Below are 21,913 nucleotides of genomic sequence, written 5' to 3'. Positions count from 1 at the left end.
GATGGGGGGAGAAAACAGAAAAAAAGAAAAGAAATGCCAAGCAACAAAACCCAATAATGTGTTGATTATGTTCTAGCAAGTCAGGCATCAAAGTCAGAGAGTCAGAAAGCCAGTTCACACACGTGGCAAACTTCCCACTACACTGAAGGTACCTGGACGTCTTATAATATTGTGATGCTTTTTGCAATGAATATGAACCGGCTATAGGCATACATGTGTCCCGCCGGCCACAGAGCTCCTGGCTCAGGCAGCACATACCTGCAAGCTCTCTCCGTGGACAAACACCTGAGCGATAGGTTCACTCCGCTGGTAGATGTTTTCGATCTTCTCGGGAGCTATGTACTCCCCCTGTGCCAGTTTAAATATGTGCTTCTTCCTGTCGATGATCTTCAAGGTGCCATTCTGTTTGGGAGTGCGGAGGGGAGGTGTGGGCTGTGAGCAGGTCCCAGGGGCTGTTTCCCCACCAGCAGTGGCCACTCAGGGTACTGAGCATTTCCTGTGCACTATTACTTAATCCTAACAAGGTCTGGCAGGGGTTGGCTATTAACCCATTTTACAGAGAGACAAACTGAGGCTGACAGAGATTACATAACCTCCCCAGGCTGAGTAGTGAGACAGAGAAGGGATGAGGGAGTCCCTTTTACTCCACTTCCTCCTCTCAGCCAACTAGAGAACCCTGCTTGCTCCCTTCAGCTTGGCGAGCTTTACTCTGTGTCACAGGGGCCCGAGACGGGGTCAAGGTGCTCTCGAGGAGAGATGTGCTCGTCCTCCCCACGGTGCTCGGTGTGGAGCACGGGCTGCAGAGGGCCAACTCACGGCTCTCTGTCCCTGCTCCTGGCTCTCTGGGTGATGACTGTGGGGACGCGAGAATCTCTGGGCCAGACTCGAAAACGCCAGTGGGTGCCTGCCTCCCCACCTCTGGTAACCCAAAGCCCCATTCCCACCGCAGGTCACTCGCTCACTTCCCAGAGTCATCTGCTGGAAATGCCCGGGGTTCTCTCAGCCTGCAACAGTTCTCCGTTTCCAACAGGAGCGGACTAAGGTCCACGGAGATTAGGATTAGGAGATGCACTCCTGAGAGCCAGAGTCAGAATTAGAACGGATACTTAATCCCTCCTGAGTCTGGAAAGAGGGACTTGATTTATTTCTAAATAGCCTGGGGATTCTGAAATCTGAATTAATTTGGGGTGGGGATATTTTTTCAGGCAAAAAAAAAAAAAAAAATTAAGCACCTTAAATCTGTAAGACTCGAACAGTTACACAATAATAGTAATTAAACTAGCCATTGGAGTGTTTGCAATGAAAATCAGTAATGACTCTGAAAAGCGATGGCCGTCACCACAACAGCAGAAGTGGTGACGTCTAAGGGTCTGCTTCTTGCAACAGCATCTTGACTCCCGAGATGGACTCTGAATTTCTCTACGGTAAACAGTTCTGAGGCTACACTCAAAGGGCTTGGCCTCAACCTCTAAACACTTGCCCTGTTTTTACTGAGATGACGATGCTAAGAAACGCGTGTGTTCACACATTCTGGCCTGTCATCCATTCCCAGCAGCTTAAATACAGTGCCCTCTCCCCCCGCCCTGAAATGAACCAAGGCCTCAACGTCAAGACACAGCACTGAAATGGGAAGTGGGAAACAAGCCAGTCGCAGTGTTTCTGGATTTCAAACCAGAAGCAGCAACCAGATAGGATGTCAGGTATCAAAACAAAACCTGTGTGCGGCAGTTATAGTGAAAATGCTACAGGAGGATGCTAAACGTAAGCCCGTTTCCTGCGGGAGAGGAAGCGAGGGAGACAGAGGCGGGAGAGTCAGGGCGCCGTGGCCCTGTTGGGGCTCGTCTTCCCGACAAGGGAGGGGACCACTTACTGGTAACCACTTGCCAATGTCCCCTGTGTGCAACCAGCCGTCTTTATCCAGAGCTTCTGCTGTTTTCACTGGGTCTTTCAAGTAGCCTTGAAAAACATTTGACCCTTTCACACATACCTGAAGGAAAAAGAGGGCGAGGGAGGTGTGGCCATGCAAATTGGAAGAAGTAGGTGAAAGGTGCAAACATCCAGTTATAAGATAATTAAGGACCGGGAATGTCACGCACAGCACGGTGACTACGCTTAGCACGGCTGCGTGGGATGTTTTCAAGTTGTTAAGAAAGTAGATCTTAAGAGTTCTCATCACAAGGGGGAAAAAATATCACTGTTCTTTTTGTTAGCGGTATGAGATGGTGGATGGTTACGAAACCCATGGCCGTGATCATTTCACGATATATGTGAGTCAAATCACCTTACACTTACACAGGGCTGGGGTCAGTTCTATCTCAGTAAGACGGGAGGGGGAAAAAAAGATGATCTGTTAAGAGCACTGACTGGGACTTCTCCAGAGAAAACTGTGTGTATGTGTGTGTGTGTGTATTTGTGTGTGTGTCTCCCTCAACCCTTAGCCAGACTCTGAACCTTTAGCCAGGATCCAGAGGGAGCCACCAGACCCTCACTGACGTGCTGGTACCTCCAATGCCCCCACTTACTTCCCGAGTGTCTTCGGCTGCAGATTCTAGGGCTCACGATCACCCTAGGTTCTGGCTCCAAGCTGCCAGAAAGCCCCAAAGGGGATGCAGTCACACAGCAGTTGGGCACACCTTCCACTAGCCGGCGGTCACTCAGGCACTGAGGGCAGTCAGCAGACAGGAAGCTGGGGCCAGGGGCTTTGGGCCCTGAAGCCTTTCCGCCCTCCTGGGCCCTCAGCCCCATCGTGCTGACGGCAGAAGGTGGTGCTGGTGCCCCCCATGCCCCCACCCCCTGAGACTTAGACATATGCAGCTTCAAAAAGAAGCCTGGGTGACTGCAGGATCAGTAGCAATACCAAGCTCAGTGGCTTCACCTGCCGCGGTGCTGAGAAGTGGCTGGTTACAGAAGTGGCTGGTTAGCGGAGGCGATTGCCCTGAGGGGGTGACTGTGGGGGTTTTACTCACCTCGCCCTCGCCCTTGGCAGCCAGGTAATTCATTTCTTCCACATCAACAAGCTTGATAATGCTGCAAGGCATTGGGGGACCAACATGGCCTGTGTATCAAATAAAAGAATGATCACTCCTAATGTGATGACCAATATCCTTAGGCCAGATTGCTTTGATCTCCAACAAGCCTTGTTCTCATGCTGAGAAGAGCTGGTGCAAACCTCTGGCTTGGCAAACACAGCCTGTCTCCTCCAGGCAAATTAATTGAGAGTTTATTCCCAGAAAAGAGAGAGAAACATTCAAAAGTCTCTCAGGGACCTTTCCTAAGTTTGATGCTCCAAAGTACTTTTCAAAGTGTAAATAATTTGGCTGCTGATTTTCAGGGTTTCTTTGAATACCTGGAAGTGGGTTTTCTAAAACTCTTATGTGGTTCCTATGATCTGATGGCCCTGCTCTCCCTCATACAAATGTAATTAACGTCTGCGCTCTCTATGAAAATAAACCGTGATCGGTCAGATGGTTCTGACCAATATGGCCTTTCCCCTAGATTATGAAAGAACATGTCTTATATGTAAATCCATTAAGACAGGACAAGGCTTCTTTTCACAGCTCACTTCACTCTCTTGCCAAAGGGTGCTCAGTTCAGTTCAGTTCAGTCGCTCAGTCGTGTCTGACTCTTTGCGACCTCATGAACCGCAGCACGCCAGGCCTCCCTGTCCATCACCAACTCCCGGAGTTCACCCAAACTCATGTCCATCGAGTTGGTGATGACATCCAGCCATCTCATCCTCTGTCGTCCCCTTCTCCTCCTGCCTCCAATCCCTCCCAGCATCAGAGTCTTTTCCAATGAGTCAGCTCTTTGCATGTGGTGGCCAAAGTATTGGAGTTTCAGCTTTAGCATCAGTCCTTCCAAAGAACACCCAGGACTGATCTCCTTCAGAATGGACTGGTTGGATCTCCTTGCAGTCTAAGGGACTCTCAAGTCTTCTCCAACACCACAGTTCAAAAGCATCAATTCTTCGGTGCTCAGCTTTCTTCACAGTCCAACTCTCACATCCATACATGACCACGGGAAAAACCATAGCCTTGACTAGATGGACCTTTGTTGGCAAAGTAGTGTCTCTGCTTTTGAATATGCTATCTAGGTTGGTCATAACTTTCCTTCCAAAGAAGAAGCGTGTTTTAATTTCATGGCTGCAATCACCATCTGCAGTGATTTTGGAGCCCCCCAAAATGAAAGTCTGACACTGTTTCCACTGTTTCCCCATCTATTTGCCATGAAGTGATGGGACCGGATGCCATGATCTTAGTTTTCTGAATGTTGAGCTTTAAGCCAACTTTTTCACTCTCCTCTTTCACCTTCATCAAGAGGCTCTTTAGTTCTTCTTTACTTTCTGCCTTAAGGGTGGTGTCATCTGCATATCTGAGGTCATTGATATTTCTCCCGGCAATCTTGATTCCAGCTTGTGCTTCTTCCAGCCCAGCGTTTCTCATGATGTACTCTGCATAGAAGTTAAATAAGCACGGTGACAATATACAGCCTTGACGTGCTCCTTTTCCTATTTGGAACCAGTCTGTTGTTCCATGTCCAGTTCTAACTGTTGCTTCCTGATCTGCATTTAGGTTTCTCAAGAGGCAGTTCAGGTGGTCTGGTAGTCCCATCTCTTTCAGAATTTTCCATAGTTTATTGTGATCCACACAGTCAAAGGCTTTGGCATAGTCAATAAAGCAGAAATAGATATTTTTCTGGAACTCTCTTCCTTTTTCCATGATCCAGCGGATGTTGGCAATTTGATCTCTGGTTCCTCTGCCTTTTCTAAAACCAGCTTGAACATCTGGAAGTTCACGGTTCACGTATTGCTGAAGCCTGGTTGGAGAATTTTGAGCATTACTTTACTAGCGTGTGAAATGAGTGCAACTGTGTGGTAGTTTGAGCATTCTTTGGCATTGCTTTTCTTTGGGATTGGAATGAAAACTGACCTTTTCCAGTCCTAACCAAAGGGTGCTTAGGACTGGGCTATTTTCCCAAAACAAAAATAACAGAAATCAGATTAAGTTTTAAGAGTGTCACAAATCATTCTTCTGATGTGTTGATCATTTCAGCTTAAAGTGGTCACTATTCCAAATTTTCTAGCTGGTAAGGCACCAGGGATTAAAAAATAAGTACTGTGAAAAAGGTTTATAAACTGTCAGTGCCAATTGCAACAGAATGATGTTCCCAGAGACAGCCTGATATTAGAATCTGTGTCATTAGATATTCAAACGTGTAAAACAGCAAATGTATCAGGGACTCTATTGATCATGGTGTAGAGTACACTGCTGGTATGGGACAGGGGAGGCATACAAGTCTTGTGGTCAGACGTGGGCTGGGATCCTGGCTCTGAAGCATAAAGCTATATAAAATCTTAGACTTTATGGACAAGCTTCTTAGTCAACAATCAACCGTGTCCTCCCAGAGGTGGCAAGGCTGACCTCACAGGCATGTTGTTGGGATGAAATGCATGTAATCTGTGTCCCTCAGTGCCTAGCACAGAACCCCATCCAGAACAGGTATGGTGTTTATCGTTCACTGTTCTTTTTTTTCGGGAAAAAGGACCTGTGTTTATTTCTGCCTGGGGTCTCAACACCAAGTGCAGCACACAGTGGAAATGCCACTAAAATTCACCAGCAAGTAATCAGGCCCCAATCAACTCCCAGAAAGCTCTGGTGGGCCAAGCACTCTGAACCTAGTATAAGGGGCACCGTCTTCAGATGTGAGCTCCACCCAACCTGACAAGTCAGAGCCTCCAAATCACCACTGTGCCCTGGGAGACACCATCCACAGGGCTCCTGGGCTCACAGGATTGTTGGCCCCAAGGCCAAATCATCAGAGACACAGCACTTGTTTAAGGTGGTTAACCCAGTTCCAACAATTTTGATGTGAAGAGTAAGATCCTCGTGAGCAAAGTCCCGCCCCCTGTACCTGCAGTCCAGTCTCCAGCAACAGTCAGGCAGCAGCCAGCAGTACACTCGGTCTGTCCGTAGCCTTCGTAGAACTGAGTCCCCAGGCAAAGGGACAGAAAGAGAGGGGACGGTCACATTTCCACTGCAAGTGCTTGGTAACTAAGTTCCTCTAGCTGGATTAGAAACCTCAGCCCAGACGTTACAACACGCTTTATTACAGCGCGAGCATGCTCAGACACACAGAAGACAATACCACAACAGGTCACACTTCGCAGGATCCACCTGGGGACTCACTCACTCCGCGGGCTCACGGCTACTTGTCACCCAGTCTCAGATGCTCCCCCCATGTAAGCCAGGGTCTCTGAGTGGTTTATGACCCATCCCCACGCCCTCACGCCTGATCTAAAGGCATCTTTTGTGCCTTACCCCAGTGAAAATTACCCTACGGTGAACACAACACATACTCTGCCAGAGGTGAAAGATACATGCAGGCGCACCAGAGATTGCATGTCTTACAAATTGAAGGTTGGTGGCAACGCTGTGTTGTCAGAAGATGGTTAGCGTTTTCTAGCAATGAAGTGTTTTTAAATTAAGGTATATACAATGCCTTGTTTTTTGGACATAATGCTACTGCACACTTACTAGACTACAGTCTGGTGTAGACAGGGCTTTTATATCTACTGGGAAACCAAAAAGTTCAGGAGACTTGCTTTACTGCAACACTGGCTTTACTGCACTGATCTGGAACTGCAGGATCTCCAAGCTGTGCGTGTGCTTCTTTCTCCAAGCCACCCAGGAATAACACATCCGAAGAAAAGAAGGGGCACACGCAGGAGAAGAAGACAACCCTTTGGAAAGCGGCCGCGTGGGTGTGAGTCAGTCTGAGAGACGGAGTGGCAGGGAGCCCCTCACCTGGCAGCCCAGCGCAGCCCTCAGGAAGGTGAGCACGGTGGCAGACACGGGCGCTGCTCCTGTGATCATCAGCCTCACTTTTCCTCCCAGGCTCGACTTGCAAGGCAGGAAGAGGGGAGAGGGTGAGGGTAAGTGGCAGGAGAGCGGTGGTCTTCTCCAAGATTCCTCCTGGGAACCCTGACGCCCTAGCCCACCAGCTCCTGGTCGGCGGGCTGCACAGAACTCACTCCACACTAGCACACACAGGCGCTCCAAGAGGGACACCTGACGGGTTTGGTTCCGCCCAAAACCACGCCACTCGCTCTCAGCGGCTGTGGACAGCAAAGCAACACCTCTACACTCACAGGTGTTTTAAGGAATTAGAACAACAGTGTCACGGGTTTGTGGTAACCATCACATTTTGGGGAACACACTATTATTCCATATTTTTTTTTATCACTCATGTCTAAAAAAATAACCTCAAGAATTCTAGAAAAGTAAAACAAAATGGAGAATCAGAAAGGCTATGCTACCTGATCCCTTTTCTGCCCTGGATAGCGAAACACTATTCAGAGTTTTCTTGGACACTGAGGTTTTGCTAATGGCTTTGTCCTTAGTTTTAAGAGATGTGCCAGAAATTCTCTTTCTCGCTGACCTTCTCTTTTAAAAAGAGCTCTCACACAATAAAGGGCTAGGGGATTAAGAGGTACAAACAACTAGGTATAAAATAAGCTACAAGGATATATTGCACAAGGATATATTGGGGGGACATAGCCACTATTTTATAATAACAATAAATGGAACATCATCTTTAAAAATTGTGAATCACTATATTGTATGCCTGTCACTTATATAAAATTGTACATCAACTATTCTTCAGTTAAAAAAAAAAAGAGCCCTCCCAGAAAGTTTGAAAGCCACATTAGTTTAGATGACAAGCAACAGCTGAGAGTCAACGTGCTACCTGTATTTTGTGGAAGATCAGTTTATCCCAGAGGCTGTTGTTTCTAATGATGCCACTGCGAAGTTCAGCCTCTTTCCTCTTGGAGGCAAAGTCCAACAGCCATCGCTTCAGCGTGGTGTTTGCTTGTCCGAAAATCTAATGAGTCAAGAGATGAGAAGGTTTCCTGATGAGTAGAATGGCAAGAATTAAAACGTCAGGTAACAACAAGTGTTGGTGAAGATGTGGAGAAACTGGAACCTTCACGCCTTGCTGGCGGGGATGTAACATGGTTCAGCTGCTTTAGAAAACAGACTGGCAGCTCCTCAGTTAAACATAGAGTTAGTCATGACCCAGCAATTCTGCTCCTGGGCACACACGTAAGAGAATGAAAACACACGTCCATAGAGCCCCTTGCCTGTGGATGTTCACAGCAGCGTTATTCGTAACAGCCTAAAAGAGGAAACAACCCCACTGACCATCAATGGCTGGACAGATAAATAAAACATGTTGCATCCATGCAGTGGAATATTATTTGGCCATTAAAAGGAACAAAGTATGGATGCAGGCTATGACACACATGTACCTGGAAAGCATACTTAAGTGGAAGAAGCCAGTCACAAAAGAATATTCCGTGATCCCACTCATATCAAAATCCAGAATAGGGAAATTTATAGGTTCAGGAAGTAGATTCATTTTATGGGGTAGAGGGAGGTAGTGGGGTCAGAATGATACCACATTCTTTCTGAAGTGATACAAATGTTCTAAAATGGACTTTAATGATAGTTGCAGAACTCTGTGAATGTACTAAAAACCTTTGAATTGCACTAAAAACATTTAAATGGGTGAATCATATATAATGTGAATTATATCTTAATAAGGCTGCCTTACGATTTTCTTTAAAAAAAGAACCATTAAAAAAATGAGAAAGAAGAATATGTCTGCAATGCAGGTGACGTGGGTTCAACACCTGGGTCAGGAAGATCCCCTGGAGGAGGAAATGGCAACCCACTCCAGTATTCTTACCTGGGAAATCCCATGCACAGGGGAGCCTGGCGGGCTACAGTCCATGGGGTCGCAGAGTCAGACCCAACAGAGTAACTAAACAATCACGGCCACAACAGATTAACAGAAGCTAAAACCTTAAGGTCTCCCATGGAAACTGGGATTAGCTGGCAGGAAAACAAAAATGTAAAAAAATGAGAAGGTTCTCATAGATGACAGAAGCCATGCTTCAACATGAAGAGCGTTAAAACTACCCCGTGCAAATTCACCGTGGAGATTGCTCCCATCACACGGGGTCCTGCCCTGGCTGTGGCCTGTGGTCCAACTGCCTACCACCTTCTCTTGGTCCCAGGCTTGGCTTAGTCACGTCTCCCACTGTGGCTAGTAAGTAGGTAGCATTTTTGTACATGGTGGAACTTTACAATTTATAAAATCATTTCATATTTATTATTTTAATTTTTTGTTTGTTGAGTTTTAAGCCAGCTTTTCCACTCTCTTGTTACCCTAGACAGCAGTATGAAAGTGGAAGCATCAGCTGCTCAGTCCTGTCTGACTCTTTTGAGACTCCATAGACTGTAGCCCGCCAGGCTCTTCTCTCCATGGGATTCTCCAGGCAAGATTACTGGAGTGGGTTGCCATTTTCTCCTCTAGGAGATCTTCCTGATCCAGGGATCAAATCTGGGTCTCCAGCGTTGCAGGGAGACTCTTCTTTACTGTCTAAGCCACCTGGGAAGCCCAATAAAATCATTTGATAGCTATTATTTTCATGTGATGTAATTAGCAACTTTATGAGATGGAGGAGGAGGTAACAGTCCATTGTCAAGGTGAGAAAACGGAGGCTCCAAGAGTTTATTGTGAAAATAAAGCAATCTCCACCTCACATCTGTATTGTGCCTTCTGACTTATAAGGTACGTTCACAGTGCTTTCTCTTAGTCCCACAAGTCTAAGAGCAGCCGCCACGTTCGCAGAGAATTTTGGGTTCGAGATCCCACACTCTGCCCCTGGCACTTACTCGGTCAAACATCCGGTTCAGCAGTCTGGGGACCACAGGGAAGATGGTGGGTTGAAGGGCCTTGAGATCATCCATAAGCAGCCTGATATCTCCTTGGAAAAATCCTATTTTAGCTCCATGACAGAGCATCACACACTAGAGAGGCAAACAGAGGCAAACAAACATCATCATTGCAGTGGGGGTTACGCAACACACACAGACACACAAAGCTTTGGTTTTAGCATTTCAGCCCAGTTTCCAGAAATCATAAGGTTCCTAAATGTAGGGAGCTTTCAAAACAACATTCTTGGGATTCCCCTGGCGGTCCAGTGGATAAGACCCTGAGCTTCCAATGCAGGGGCTGCAGGCTGGATCCCTGGTCAGGGAACTAAGATCCCACATGCCATGTGGCATGGCCAAAAATAAAATAAAATGAAACAGCATTCTCGTGTTTTAGGGTCCTTGTACAACAGGGGGTTATTGCACTACTCCTGATCATCCTGAAGATAGAGGAGCTAGCTAATCAGCAACCAGGGAATGTGGCTTTTAATGATGATATTAGAGGTTCTGCTGTTTTAGCTTCAGGATCAGTATCTGCCAAAGGAAGGACATGGTATCAGATAATCCAAGTTATTTTTAACCTTCCAGAAAATTTAGGTCTAATTTATCCCATAATAAAAACTTAGCTACTTGCCTACAGTCCAAGCTTTTTAAATAATGTTTATTTATTTATGGCTGTGCTGGGTCTTCGCTGCTGTGCAGCTTTCCTCTAGCTGTCGTGAGTGGGGGCTTTTCTCTAGTTGCGGTGCTTGGGTTTCTCAGTGCAGTGGCTTATCTTGTTATGGAGCATGGGCTCTAGAGCGCATGGCTTCAGTAGTTCAGGCACATGGGCTCAGTAGTTGTGACTCCCGGGCTCTAGAGCACAGGCTCAGTAGTCGTAGGGCACGGGCTTAGCTGTTCCACGGCACGTGGGATCTTCCCAGATTAAGGATCGAACCCGTGTCTCCTGCATTGGCAGGCGAATTCTTTACCACTGAGCCACCAGGGAAGCCCCAGTCTAAGCCTTTTAAAGTTTCATTTTTCCTGTTTTCATCTAACTAAAAAAAAAATCTGAGTTGTCAGAATACACTGCAGTTGAGACTGCACAGAGCAGTCTGCCTTCGGTTATAACCTAGTGCCTGAATTTCCTCCTGTCTGACGCAAGCTGCACTGGCAGGTCTCAGGCACTTGACACAGAGTCTGCCTGTTTTAAATTTTAAAAGGAAAAAGAGATTCAAGGGATGATGCAACGGAAGTACAAAAGACCTCAGGCTTAAAAGCAGAAACCACTTTAGAATGGTACACCGTGGTTCATTGTTTAAAAATTAAAGCTCAGAGGCTTTGTTCAGTGTGAACTGACTCCTGGGCACTGTGAAAACTAGGGCGGTAACTACAGTCCACTGTCAACACATGTGTGATCACTCTGTACACGAGCAAGCTCTCCCGAGGTGTGCAGGAAACAGAAGTGTCCGCTGGCAGATCCTTGGTCCTTTGGGAGAAGTAAATCCTCCAGGGCAGCAGCTGGTCAAAGCGCAGAGTCCTTATCAGCCCCTCACCCCCAAATACCTGTCCAGTGCCTGAAACACAGCTGGTGCTTCATGAATAGACATTAAACGAATGAGCAGTGCTCACTCTTTCTCCCATAAGCATACAAAGCAAAACTGTCCAAGAAGGAAAAACAGATGGTTCTTGGTCAGCTTTTAAATGAGTCACACAGCTGTGTGTGAGCAGCTCAAGGAGAACTTGGCTGAAGGTCATCCACTTTGCCAAGGGCACTTGGGATATTGGTGAAAAAAAAAATGAATCTGAAGTCAACTTGTGCCGTATAGATAAGCATAGTCAAAAATAAAACTTCTGGGACTTTCCTGGAAGTCTGGTGGTTAGAGCTTCATGCTTCCAGTGCAGGGGGCCACAGGTGTGATCCCTGGTCAGGGACCTAAGATCCCACAAGTTGCTCAGCATGGCCAAAAAAAAAAAAAAAGAGAGACAGAGACATCTTACAGAACTCAAGCCTCACCAGGCTTTGTGGGATGCTATTCATAAAAATTCTACATTTACATCTCATCTTTCTGAATTCATATTTGTGTCCTTCAAAAGTTTGAGCTTCTAATTTTAAAATGAGTATTAAAGTTCAGTACCTGGACCTAGAAAAAAAGTATACTCTTAAATTATTAGCTCTATTTCTAAAACGGGGGCTGAGCAAAGAACTGCCTACGGGGAGGATGGTATACACACTTGAACTTACCAGCATGAGCTGCTCATACATGTGTGCAAGCGGTAAAAATGAAATGTGTATGTCACTGGTATTCAACCCAAGTGCTTTCTGTAAAACACAATGACTTAGAACACAAACAAACACACATGCATAGGCAAAATAAAACCCCGTGCCTACCTCAACAACTCTCTCAAACATATGGGCCAGAGGCAAGAAAGAGATCAAAGTGTCATCTGAGGTAGGAATGAATGTGTTCTGCAAGCAAAGACACCAGCGGGCAGAAAAGCATTAGGATTTCCAGGAATTCTCCATTTATTTCAGAGCACATAATATCTCAAGGCTGAGAAGTAACAGCATGAGGTTACATCTGCAATTATTTCTCATTGAAAAAGGAAATGCTAAGCAATACTTTAATAAGTTATTCATATAGAGTAGAGATCATTCCTAATGACAAAGTAAATCCATGCAGGACTTGAGTCACAATTAGGAAAATGTGGCCCACATTGGGATGGCCAGATATCATGTGCTCTAACCACCCAGACTTTCAAAGCTACAGGACTTTGATGACCAGCAAGCTCTGCTCCACCTTAACAAATACAAGCTTCACTTCAACAAAAGACCAGCATCTTTTGTTGTCAAGGACATAGGGGAGAAAAGAAGAGAAACTTGGAGATTTCCATGTTCCTTTTATTTACAGTACAAATGTATTTTGAGCATTTTACTTTGATCAACATTTTTACCTTAAAGCCCTACTCGACCCCATTAAAAAAAAAAAAAATCCCAATGTGTTTAATGTAAGCTCTGAACTGGCCCCAGGGAATTTGCTCTCCCATAAAATGCTGATCATGACAGGTCTGCATCTCAAATAACATCTGGTTTCCATTTCATGGCTAAGAATGAGCTTAACTTACGGTCAGGCACAGTGAGGGATGTGCATGGAATGTTCTTGCTATTAATATAGAGAATTCTGGCCCAAATAGGGGCTGCCAACAGCAGCTGCTGCCCCACCAACTAAGAAACAAAGGCTCTGTCAAGTTGCCTAGGGATGATGCGCCCAGCTTAGAGTTGGGCTCTCCCCTCTCCAAGGCTGGGCCATCCTTCATAATAAAGCAATCACACGTGATGTAGCCTGATCATCCCATAATCTGAGATTAATTTTATTCCTGCTTCCCAACTGGTACCTGTCAGTAGAAAAGTGCTACATAATGAGAAATCAGACTCAATAACATCTATACTCTTCAATTTTCTGATTTAGGTTAAACAAATAATGTGCATTGGCATAATGAGAAGTTTTACAAAGTTGAGAATCCCCCTGATAATGTTCACATTAACATTAACTGTAATCATTTGCCTCAATGATTCATGCATTTTAAGTTATCTTTGAAGGCCAATAAGGAAATTAAAATCTCACTTTGATAAAGTATTAAATGTTAAACTCTGTTTAGAAAGTATATACCAAAAGGCCTAAGAAGGTGTAAGAATACACTTACACAGCTGCTGAAGATACCCATTCCCCAAAACCATTAAGCACAGGCTCCTACCACAAAAAGCAGACCTTAGAGAACCCCTCCAGAGGCACATAATTTGCAAACGCAAATTATGAAAAAATGTGCAAAGGATACGAGGGAAAGGTATTCATTACATTATTCAATACATACTTTTTTAAAAGGCAAGTTGGAAATAGATCTTTAGTGCTATAGACTGATTGTAAGGACCCCTCTCAAAGTCATACTTAAAGCCCTAACCACCCTGCTCCATGTGCCTGTATCTGGAGACAGGGAAGGTCATTCGGGTTCAATGAAGTCCTAAGGGTGGGGCCCTGATCCAATCAGGCTGGTGTCCTTCTAAGGACAGGAAGCGACACCAGAAACCTCTCCATGTGCACACAGAAGTGAGGGCAGGGAGGCATGGAGAGGAGTTGGCTACAAGCCAGGAAGAAAGCCTTCACCAGAACCAATCAGATTTGTTGATACCTTGATCATGGACTTCTTGCCTCAAGTACTGTGAGAAAATGTATGTTTATTGTTGAAGCCACCCCACCCAATCTGTGCTATTTTGTTATGGCTGCCCACACAGACTAAGACATTTATACAGCAAATTTTAAAAGTATTAGAAATAACTATAAAGTTATTTGATCTAAAGTTCAAGGCTTTAATCCTTCATATAAAGTGGAAGTCAAATTAAGCATAATAAACAGTGAAAACAGTAATAATTCTAAACACCTTCAGCAACATTTAACATTTCCTTGTCCACATAAATAAATTAATTATTTTCCGCACACTAAAACAGGAGATAAAATCACAAAAGAGTCAGTTTTTCTCTGTCCTTTCCTAAAAACATTTATAAGGCAGTATCCAAATGAAGTTTTACTATATAAAAAAATGTAATAAATTCGATTTGTCAATTCATGTTAACGGTCACAGCAGGAGTTGGGGATCAGGTCCATAGTGAAAAACTATTTGAGAGGAGGTGACCTTAGACCTTGTGAAAGCTCAGACCTTATCTATATTTCAGGTACTGTTTCAAATACGGTCTGGGCCTAACATGATGGTGGGGCCTTGAGCACCTTCATTCCTGAGGCCTGATGCCAACCACTGGATACACGGAAAGATGGCCCTCTCCCAAAAGTTTACCTCTGTCATTTTCACAAACGCTGAAAAATCGCTCACTACATTTCGATGCGTGATCATTGCTCCTTTGGGGTTGCCTGGGGACACATATGAGCAAAATAAAGTTAGAAGACAGAAACTCCATCCAAGAATGGTGGATGTGAGAGAAGCCCATAAACCCCACATCATTAGGGCCCCCGATGCCTCTAATGTGAGGTACACTGTGAAAGCCAAAAGCTGAGTCACACCCAATTCCTGAGCAACCTGTAATCCTTTAAATGAAGCTAATTATCTTAACAGCTTGTTGACCAGAGACGCATTAATACGTCTTTTGTGCAGATCAGATCAGATCAGTCGCTCAGTCGTGTCCGACTCTTTGCGACCCCATGAATCGCAGCACGCCAGGCCTCCCTGTCCATTACCAACCCCCAGAGTTCACTGAGACTCACATCCATCGAGTCAGTGATGCCATCCAGTCATCTCATCCTCTGTCGTCCCCTTCTCCTCCTGCCCCCAATCCCTCCCAGCATCAGAGTCTTTTCCAATGAGTCAACTCTTTGCATGAGGTGGCCAAAGTCCTGGAGTTTCAGCTTTAGCATCATTCCTTCCAAAGAAATCCCAGGGCTGATGTCTTTTGTTACCTGAACGTTATTGACTGGAGACATTTCAACATTCACTTACATAACAAATTGCCAGCCACAGGTGTTAGTTTCTGGAAAAATCCCCAGGTCAATAAAGTGTTAAACCATCTTTACTAATATGGGCAAGTCTTAGAGGGTGCGTGTAGCAATAAGAGATGAAAATCCAGGAATTTTATTTCTGGAAACCATGGATACCGTTTGTCCCAGAGAGATGGGTGACGTAAATGTGAGAGGATACACTCAGATCCTGGGGATGTTGTATCGAGCTACTGGAAGACAGGCTTGAACACTTCTGTCTCTTCTGCATCCAGTCCATCTACAATTCGAATAAGTCATCCACAAGAGGAAGCAGGAATATACACTTCCAGGTACCACTTAGAAACAATTTCTTTTCAAAACTGACCTGTAGTTCCACTGGTGAAGCAAATTACTGCAAGATCTTCAGGTGCTGGAGGCTACAGCACAATAAAAGGAAAAAAGCCAGTACAAATCAGAATAAAATAGAAAACTCTTTAGTTGTTATCACCCAATATTTTTACTAGCCTCTGAACTAATTAGACACAGAAGCTGGACAGAGACTGGGGCTGGGTCAGACACGGTGCACTCACCTTGGGCTTCTGTCTGTTGGCTCTTCCCAAGTCCTTAAAAAGAAGAGAAAAAAAAATTTGAAATGGAAACATTTAAGTCACATCAAGTCAGTTCAAGCTGACTTTTCTGTGGGATTGATTCACTCACAGCCGACACAAAGACAGCACAGATTTCAAATTACATAAATGACAGCAATTTAACCTGAACCCAAATACTTACCCATTGTTCTAAGAATCCATTTTCTGGTTGTTTTCTGTCTTATATAAAACCATATCGATGGCCTTAGGACTGGCCTTGGAAACAGGACTGATTCCAAGGACAGGAATCGAAGTCTCTTACATGTAATTCCAGTCTCCACTGCCATTCCTATCATGGCCTTTAACAAAGCCCGGCTCTTCACAGTAATCAGAGAACCACAGCTGTTCTGCACTCTCCCAGAACCAGAACTCAGCACTGATCCGTGATCACCGGTTCTACAAAACTGACATCTTCAGTCTGGAGAGAGAAACCAGTCTCCACCAGATTTAAATGCTGACCATTCTGGAAAGGCTCAAATATCTGCAGTTCCCAACATGGAGGGGAGAAAGGCCTTAGGCATCTCTGATTACAGATCAGGCCACGACAGAAGCTCCAGGACCCCATCCAATGGCCATGAGGGTTAAGAACGACAGATTCAATTCTGAGGTGTGGCATCTCAAGGAGAATTCTATTACTACCCAGGGCTCATTCTGATGTTGTTACTGCATGAAGGTATCTCCACGACCACCTTAATACCTATTATTTTTTGAATGAACGATTTATGTTATTTTCCTATTAAACAGCTTGAGTGTGCCTAGAATTAAGTGGAAATTAGATGGGTGGGCTCTGGGCTCACCTGAGTAGGAAATGGCAACCCATTCCAGTATTCTTGCCTGGAGAATCCCCACGCACAGAGAACCCTGGCGGGCTACAGTCCATGGGGTCACAAAGAGTCGAACATGACTGAGTAACCAACACTTTCACTTCCACTCAGGGCTCAGTGAGTTGCTGCCCAGTATACAGTTTTAAACCCTAATCACACTTTTAAATTATGTGTATGATTGACCACTATTTAAAAATAGGGACACTGATATCCAACTAGAAGTCACCTAAGAGCTAAAGTAATGATAATTCCAATTTCTTCCCCAAATAATCTTTTATCAGATTCAAATTTCCATGCATCTTTTAAAAATTCCTATATACCTTAAGATCTTTAATTCTTTACCATATATAGCAATCAAAAAAAGACAAAAAAAAAATGCCTGTGTATGTGTCTGGGGAAGGGTAGGGGGATGAGGAAAAATGGGAGGAAAAGAAATTACATTATCTTGAAATGGGATTACAAGTGAAAAAAAAAGGGGGAACACTAGCTGAAAAACTAGCTAAAAACCCCATTTAACAATTCTGCACATATTAACTCTTACAGATTCCTGTCCTATGTTGTTGTTTCTGTGTATATGTATGTGTGGCAGACGCACTAATAGAACAAATGGCAGGTTCCCTATTAAATTCCCCAGAAAAGGTTTTATAGATCTTTACTTGGAGCTCAAATTCTTGGTAGAAGGAGAACTATAAATAAAATTCAAAACCCTATTTATAACAGTTCCAGGAAAAATATTTATAACATTTTCAGAAAGAGAATGATTTATCTATTGAACCTATTACTTCCTGCGATGTGCACGTAACAGAAGCTTCCTCTTGCCTGCTGTTGTGGATGGAACTTTAACCCAAGAGCAACCGGGGAAACCAGCTTCATCAGCTTCTTGTATTGGGTGGCCAAAAAGTTCACTCAAGCTTTTCTGTAAGATCTTACGAAAAACCAAAACGAACTTTTTGGCCAACCCAATACGATCTAATGTTGAACAACCAGTTTAAACATGGACCCACTCATTTTCCAGGACTGGTTTACCTTTACAACTGTGATTAATCTGAATCTTAAAATGAAAATAAATCAAATGAAGCACCTATGCTAGAAATTCACCAGAGGCCTAAAAAAGCAATCTTGGAAAAAGAATAAGGAGGCAGATTTCTATGTCTGACTCTGTTTTAGAGACAAATCAGTAAGTAAAAGGCTTAAATACTTAAAGAGGACATACAGACTTAAATCTCCACTTGAATCTGAAATTCTCATTTCCAGCACTTATTAGCAGGACTTGTCAGTGCTGCTGCTGCTGCTAAGTCGCTTCAGTCGTGTCCGACTCTGTGCGACCCCATAGACGGCGGCCCACCAGGCTCCCCCGTCCCTGGGATTCTCCAGGCAAGAACACTGGAGTGGGTTGCCATTTCCTTCTCCAATGCATGAAAGGGAAAAGTGAAAGTGAAGTCGCTCAGTCGTGTCCAACTCTTAGCAACCCCATGGACTGCAGCCTACCAGGCTCCTCCATCCATGGGATTTTCCAGGTGAGAGTACTGGAGTGGGATGCCATCGCCTTCTCCGTCAGTGCTCTAGAATGACTTTGTTAGCACTGCAACTTGCTAGATGACAGCACTTAGGCAGGATGTGATGGGTTAACATTGGGAATGTGTGCAGAATTCTTCTTTCCAGTAACGAGACAGATTTCTGTTCTCTTTTACAGGACCAGCAAGAGTTGCGACTTTGTGATCACACTGGAGAGACACCACATTTGAGCCAAAATGACCTCGGAGGAAGTGTTCAGGGAAGGGGGCAGGGCAGGGTGACTCACCTCCATGGCCTTCATGCTGATGATCTCCACCCCACACTTCTTGCCTCGTTCCAGCAGATCACTGCCGTAGGAGTCCATGAGAACAATAGTTTTAAGGCCTGGTATTAATTTATTTTCTACACCTTCTAATAGGAGGTTGGCCTTCTCTGGCTTGTCCACAAAAACCAAAGAGAGTTCGGCTGGAAGTAAAGAGACACAGTGAGGAAGCAGCTCTGGGATATTAAAAGCTTGACTGTAACATCTGACATCAGGTTTAAGAACTACCTTCTTTGAATAGGAGGGTAAGTGTGCATTTAAATAAAAATTCCTATTCCATCATGTAATCATTACATGTAGCTGCTGTATCTACCCAATAACTAGGGTAAGATGCTCCCAAAGACCACAGACATACCTTTATTGATGATGTAGGTGATGGCTTCAGTTCCAAGGGTGTCGTAGAGGGGAACGATCACCATCGAGTAAGTAAAGCATCCCTGTTCAATGATCACCCACTAAAGAAAAAGTAGAGGTCGGGGTGAGAATATGAGAGGTCACCATGGAACCCCTCCAGGAAAAACAAGACTCTAGAGACTCAATGTGGAAACACTGGATGTACCAAAACTAACATCTGTGTATCAACTACCATGCGTCAGGCACTGAAGGGATTCCTAATGAACAAAACACTTGCCCAGTTCTTACTGAAAAAAAATGAAAGTGCAATCTGCCTGAAGATTTGGGGCAAATATGTGAAAGGAGGATGAAGAACACAATAAAGTGATGAGCTCAGAGGTGAGAGCGCCCACAGCGGGCCTCCATGCAGGGGGAGGGAATTGAGCTTGCCGTTGGCAAGAGCAGCACAATTTCAACAGATGGAGAGAAAGGCACGGGGACTCCAGGAGAGGGACCTCGAGGTCCAAGCAGGGAGGAGGGATGTCAGTGAGCCCTGAGGCTGGCAGGGATGGCCTAGCAGGGCTGTGGGGGCTGGCTAAGCTTGACAGAGGGCTGGAGCCAGCCTGAGGTCACAGAGGAGCCTGGCTCTATGAACCAGGCAAGACACTGCCTCTGGGGCTCCTCCATCAAACAGCGACTGGAGGTCCGAGGAACAGCAGTCTGGCCACAGTGTGCAGGAAGGCCTGGGACTACAGGAAGAGGCACATGCCATCTACCGGGAGAACTGTCCATGGAAGTCTCCCCAGGAAAGTGAGGAAGGAAAGAAGTGACACGGGTTGCTGGTCATCTTTCTCTAAACCCGTCAGTCACACGGCAACTGACCCGCCTACAAGGCAGATGCAGCAGAGTCACTCTTTCCCTGATAACCCTCGTGGCGCCCATCACCTGCAGAACACAGAGCATGGACAAGGGCACAGGGCCATGGGAAGCACGACCTACTCACATTCACTTGGCCTGGAGCTGTTTTCTCTCTTTCTGCCACTCCACCCTCCACCACATTGAAATGATTCATCTCCCAACAGACACGCTGCTCCAGGCAAACATGCCCTTGTTCCTGACATTCCCTTGGCCTCCCCACCCTTACAGCCATCAAGACTCCACTCGGATGCCACCTCCAGGAAGTCCTCCTTGACTGAGCTCCCATAACCCTTCTACTTTATGTCCACACAGCACATGAAGAGAAAACATGGGTTTATGAGGGCTGTCTTCAAGGTACCTCACAAAGAAGATCCACCGTGGTATTTTGGTGCCTGGCAGTGCCTGGCAATATAGGAGGTTCTCAATAAACATTTGGTGAACTAACTGATACATATAGGAAGAAGCCCATTCCATCCATGAAGTAAGGAACTTATGTCCTAGTCATAGATGCATGACTAGTGATATTCCACTGAAACAAAAATTTTGGATGTGTTCATTCAAATGGGCTTCACTTTCAATGAAAGAAATGAAATTCCATGAGCCTAATTGTGGTCCAGCTGTGGAAAATGCTATTCCTCCTTTAACTGTACACAAAACGCTGAGAAACCACTGTAACCTATAAAACAGTAGCATGTTAAACCAACATGTCTTTGGACGCAAGCAGGTCTAAGAGTCAATGTAGCGTCTTCAAGTCCAGCGCTTGGATTTTTCTGTGCCAGCTATGCCACTAATTTGTTTATTCACAGCATAGGTAATAACTCCAGGGGGGCTTCTCATTTCAATGCACTTTAACACAGTGGTTTACAGAAGACCATGCACAGGCCTGGATGGCCAAACGGCAGTCCACCTGTCTAAATTATGGTCAGCTACTGTTGAAGCTCCTTCCCCATGCCCCCTGAGATTTTAAACTTTGCAATCTGAGCAGGGGGAAAGCCTGGACCTTTCAGAAAGAAAAGGCGTGAGTTTGCTACTGACAAAAATGTACCCAAGTTTCTCTGGCATTGACTAATACTATTTTTCTAACCACAGAGGCAGCCCTTAAAGTCGGAAGACATTTTTGTTAGTTATTTGTTTTTATTTGTTTGTCTTTGTATAGCAAAGACTTTGCCAGTTTCTGTTTGGGGACCTGGTTTAAAAAAAAAAAATTTTTTTTCTTTCCCCCTGCTACTGCTAAGTCACTTCAGTCATGTCCGCCTCTGTGCGACCCCATAGATAGCAGCCCACCAGGCTCCCCCGTCCCTGGGATTCTCCAGGCAAGAACACTGGAGTGGGTTGCCATTTCCTTTTCCAATGCATGAAAGGGAAAAGTTAAAGTGAAGTTGCTCAGTCGTGTCCGACTCCCAGCGACCCTATGGACTGCAGCCCACCAGGCTCCTCTGCCCATGGGATTTTCCAGGCAAGAGTACTGGAGTGGGGTGCCATAAGAAGGACCTAGTTTGGGTTTTCATACATGTAACTCTCTAAGGCACAACACAGAGCTATATTAGTGGTGATCAGACCACAGAATCTGGTCTGAAGCAGAGGCAGGTGTGAACCCTAACTGACTCTCATATCGAGAATTCTCTGTGCTTTGGTTGCCCAGTGCCTAACGGTTAATACCTCAGGTCTGTTCTGAGCGAAGATGCCGATGAACTGGTCTGGAGCTGCCTTGAAGCCCTTGTGGAGCAGTGCTGAGCCCACACACTCTGCCATGTCTTCAACCTATAATGGAGGAGAAAAAAAAATCAGGAACAGCATCAGGTCCAACTCAAGGAACACAGCTTCCCGTGACGGCCGAGCCTAATATCTTCACCAAGAAGCAGTTCTGCCCAGAGAGAAAGAACAGGGGTAGACAGGTATCCCTGTAGTTACAAATTTTTGTAAAGTTCAAGGTTTGACTTTCCAGAACTCATGATGAGGGGACTGATCATACAGTTCCCTCGGCAAAGCAAATGAATCTCACCCCAACAGCTGCCAGGTCACACACGATCCATGTCAGAGTTTCTATTTTATACTTTAGTTTTACAAAAGCAATCCAGGGACACAAAATTTTGTGTCTGTGTTTATAAAGAGC

General features: G+C 45.1%; 1 protein-coding gene across 3 annotated transcripts in view; it reads right to left on the bottom strand.

The window, feature by feature from the left end:
* The window catches only part of ACSL1 (acyl-CoA synthetase long chain family member 1), a 65,385-nt gene that overhangs the window by 3,838 nt on the left and 39,634 nt on the right, over window positions 1-21,913 (bottom strand). For 2 of the 3 annotated variants that reach the window (XM_006075113.3, XM_006075115.3), the window contains exons 5-18: window positions 21,460-21,561; window positions 18,905-19,004; window positions 18,514-18,692; window positions 15,832-15,864; window positions 15,627-15,678; window positions 14,607-14,680; window positions 12,151-12,228; window positions 9,741-9,875; window positions 7,747-7,881; window positions 6,804-6,899; window positions 5,911-5,983; window positions 2,967-3,055; window positions 1,871-1,987; window positions 259-402 (exon numbers count right to left, since the gene is read on the bottom strand). In XM_006075113.3, coding sequence (XP_006075175.1) covers window positions 259-402; window positions 1,871-1,987; window positions 2,967-3,055; window positions 5,911-5,983; window positions 6,804-6,899; window positions 7,747-7,881; window positions 9,741-9,875; window positions 12,151-12,228; window positions 14,607-14,680; window positions 15,627-15,678; window positions 15,832-15,864; window positions 18,514-18,692; window positions 18,905-19,004; window positions 21,460-21,561 — 1,407 coding nt within the window. Of the gene's footprint in view, window positions 1-258; window positions 403-1,870; window positions 1,988-2,966; window positions 3,056-5,910; window positions 5,984-6,803; window positions 6,900-7,746; window positions 7,882-9,740; window positions 9,876-12,003; window positions 12,082-12,150; window positions 12,229-14,606; window positions 14,681-15,626; window positions 15,679-15,831; window positions 15,865-18,513; window positions 18,693-18,904; window positions 19,005-21,459; window positions 21,562-21,913 lie in introns of all 3 variants that reach the window. The other variant, XM_025280140.2, reaches the window with a different exon arrangement.

Source organism: Bubalus bubalis, chromosome 1, assembly GCF_019923935.1.
Source record: "Bubalus bubalis isolate 160015118507 breed Murrah chromosome 1, NDDB_SH_1, whole genome shotgun sequence".
NCBI classification, from domain to species: Eukaryota; Metazoa; Chordata; class Mammalia; order Artiodactyla; family Bovidae; genus Bubalus; species Bubalus bubalis.
The sequence above is the reverse complement of the archived record's forward strand: the minus strand, read 5'-3'. Positions and strand labels throughout refer to the sequence as shown.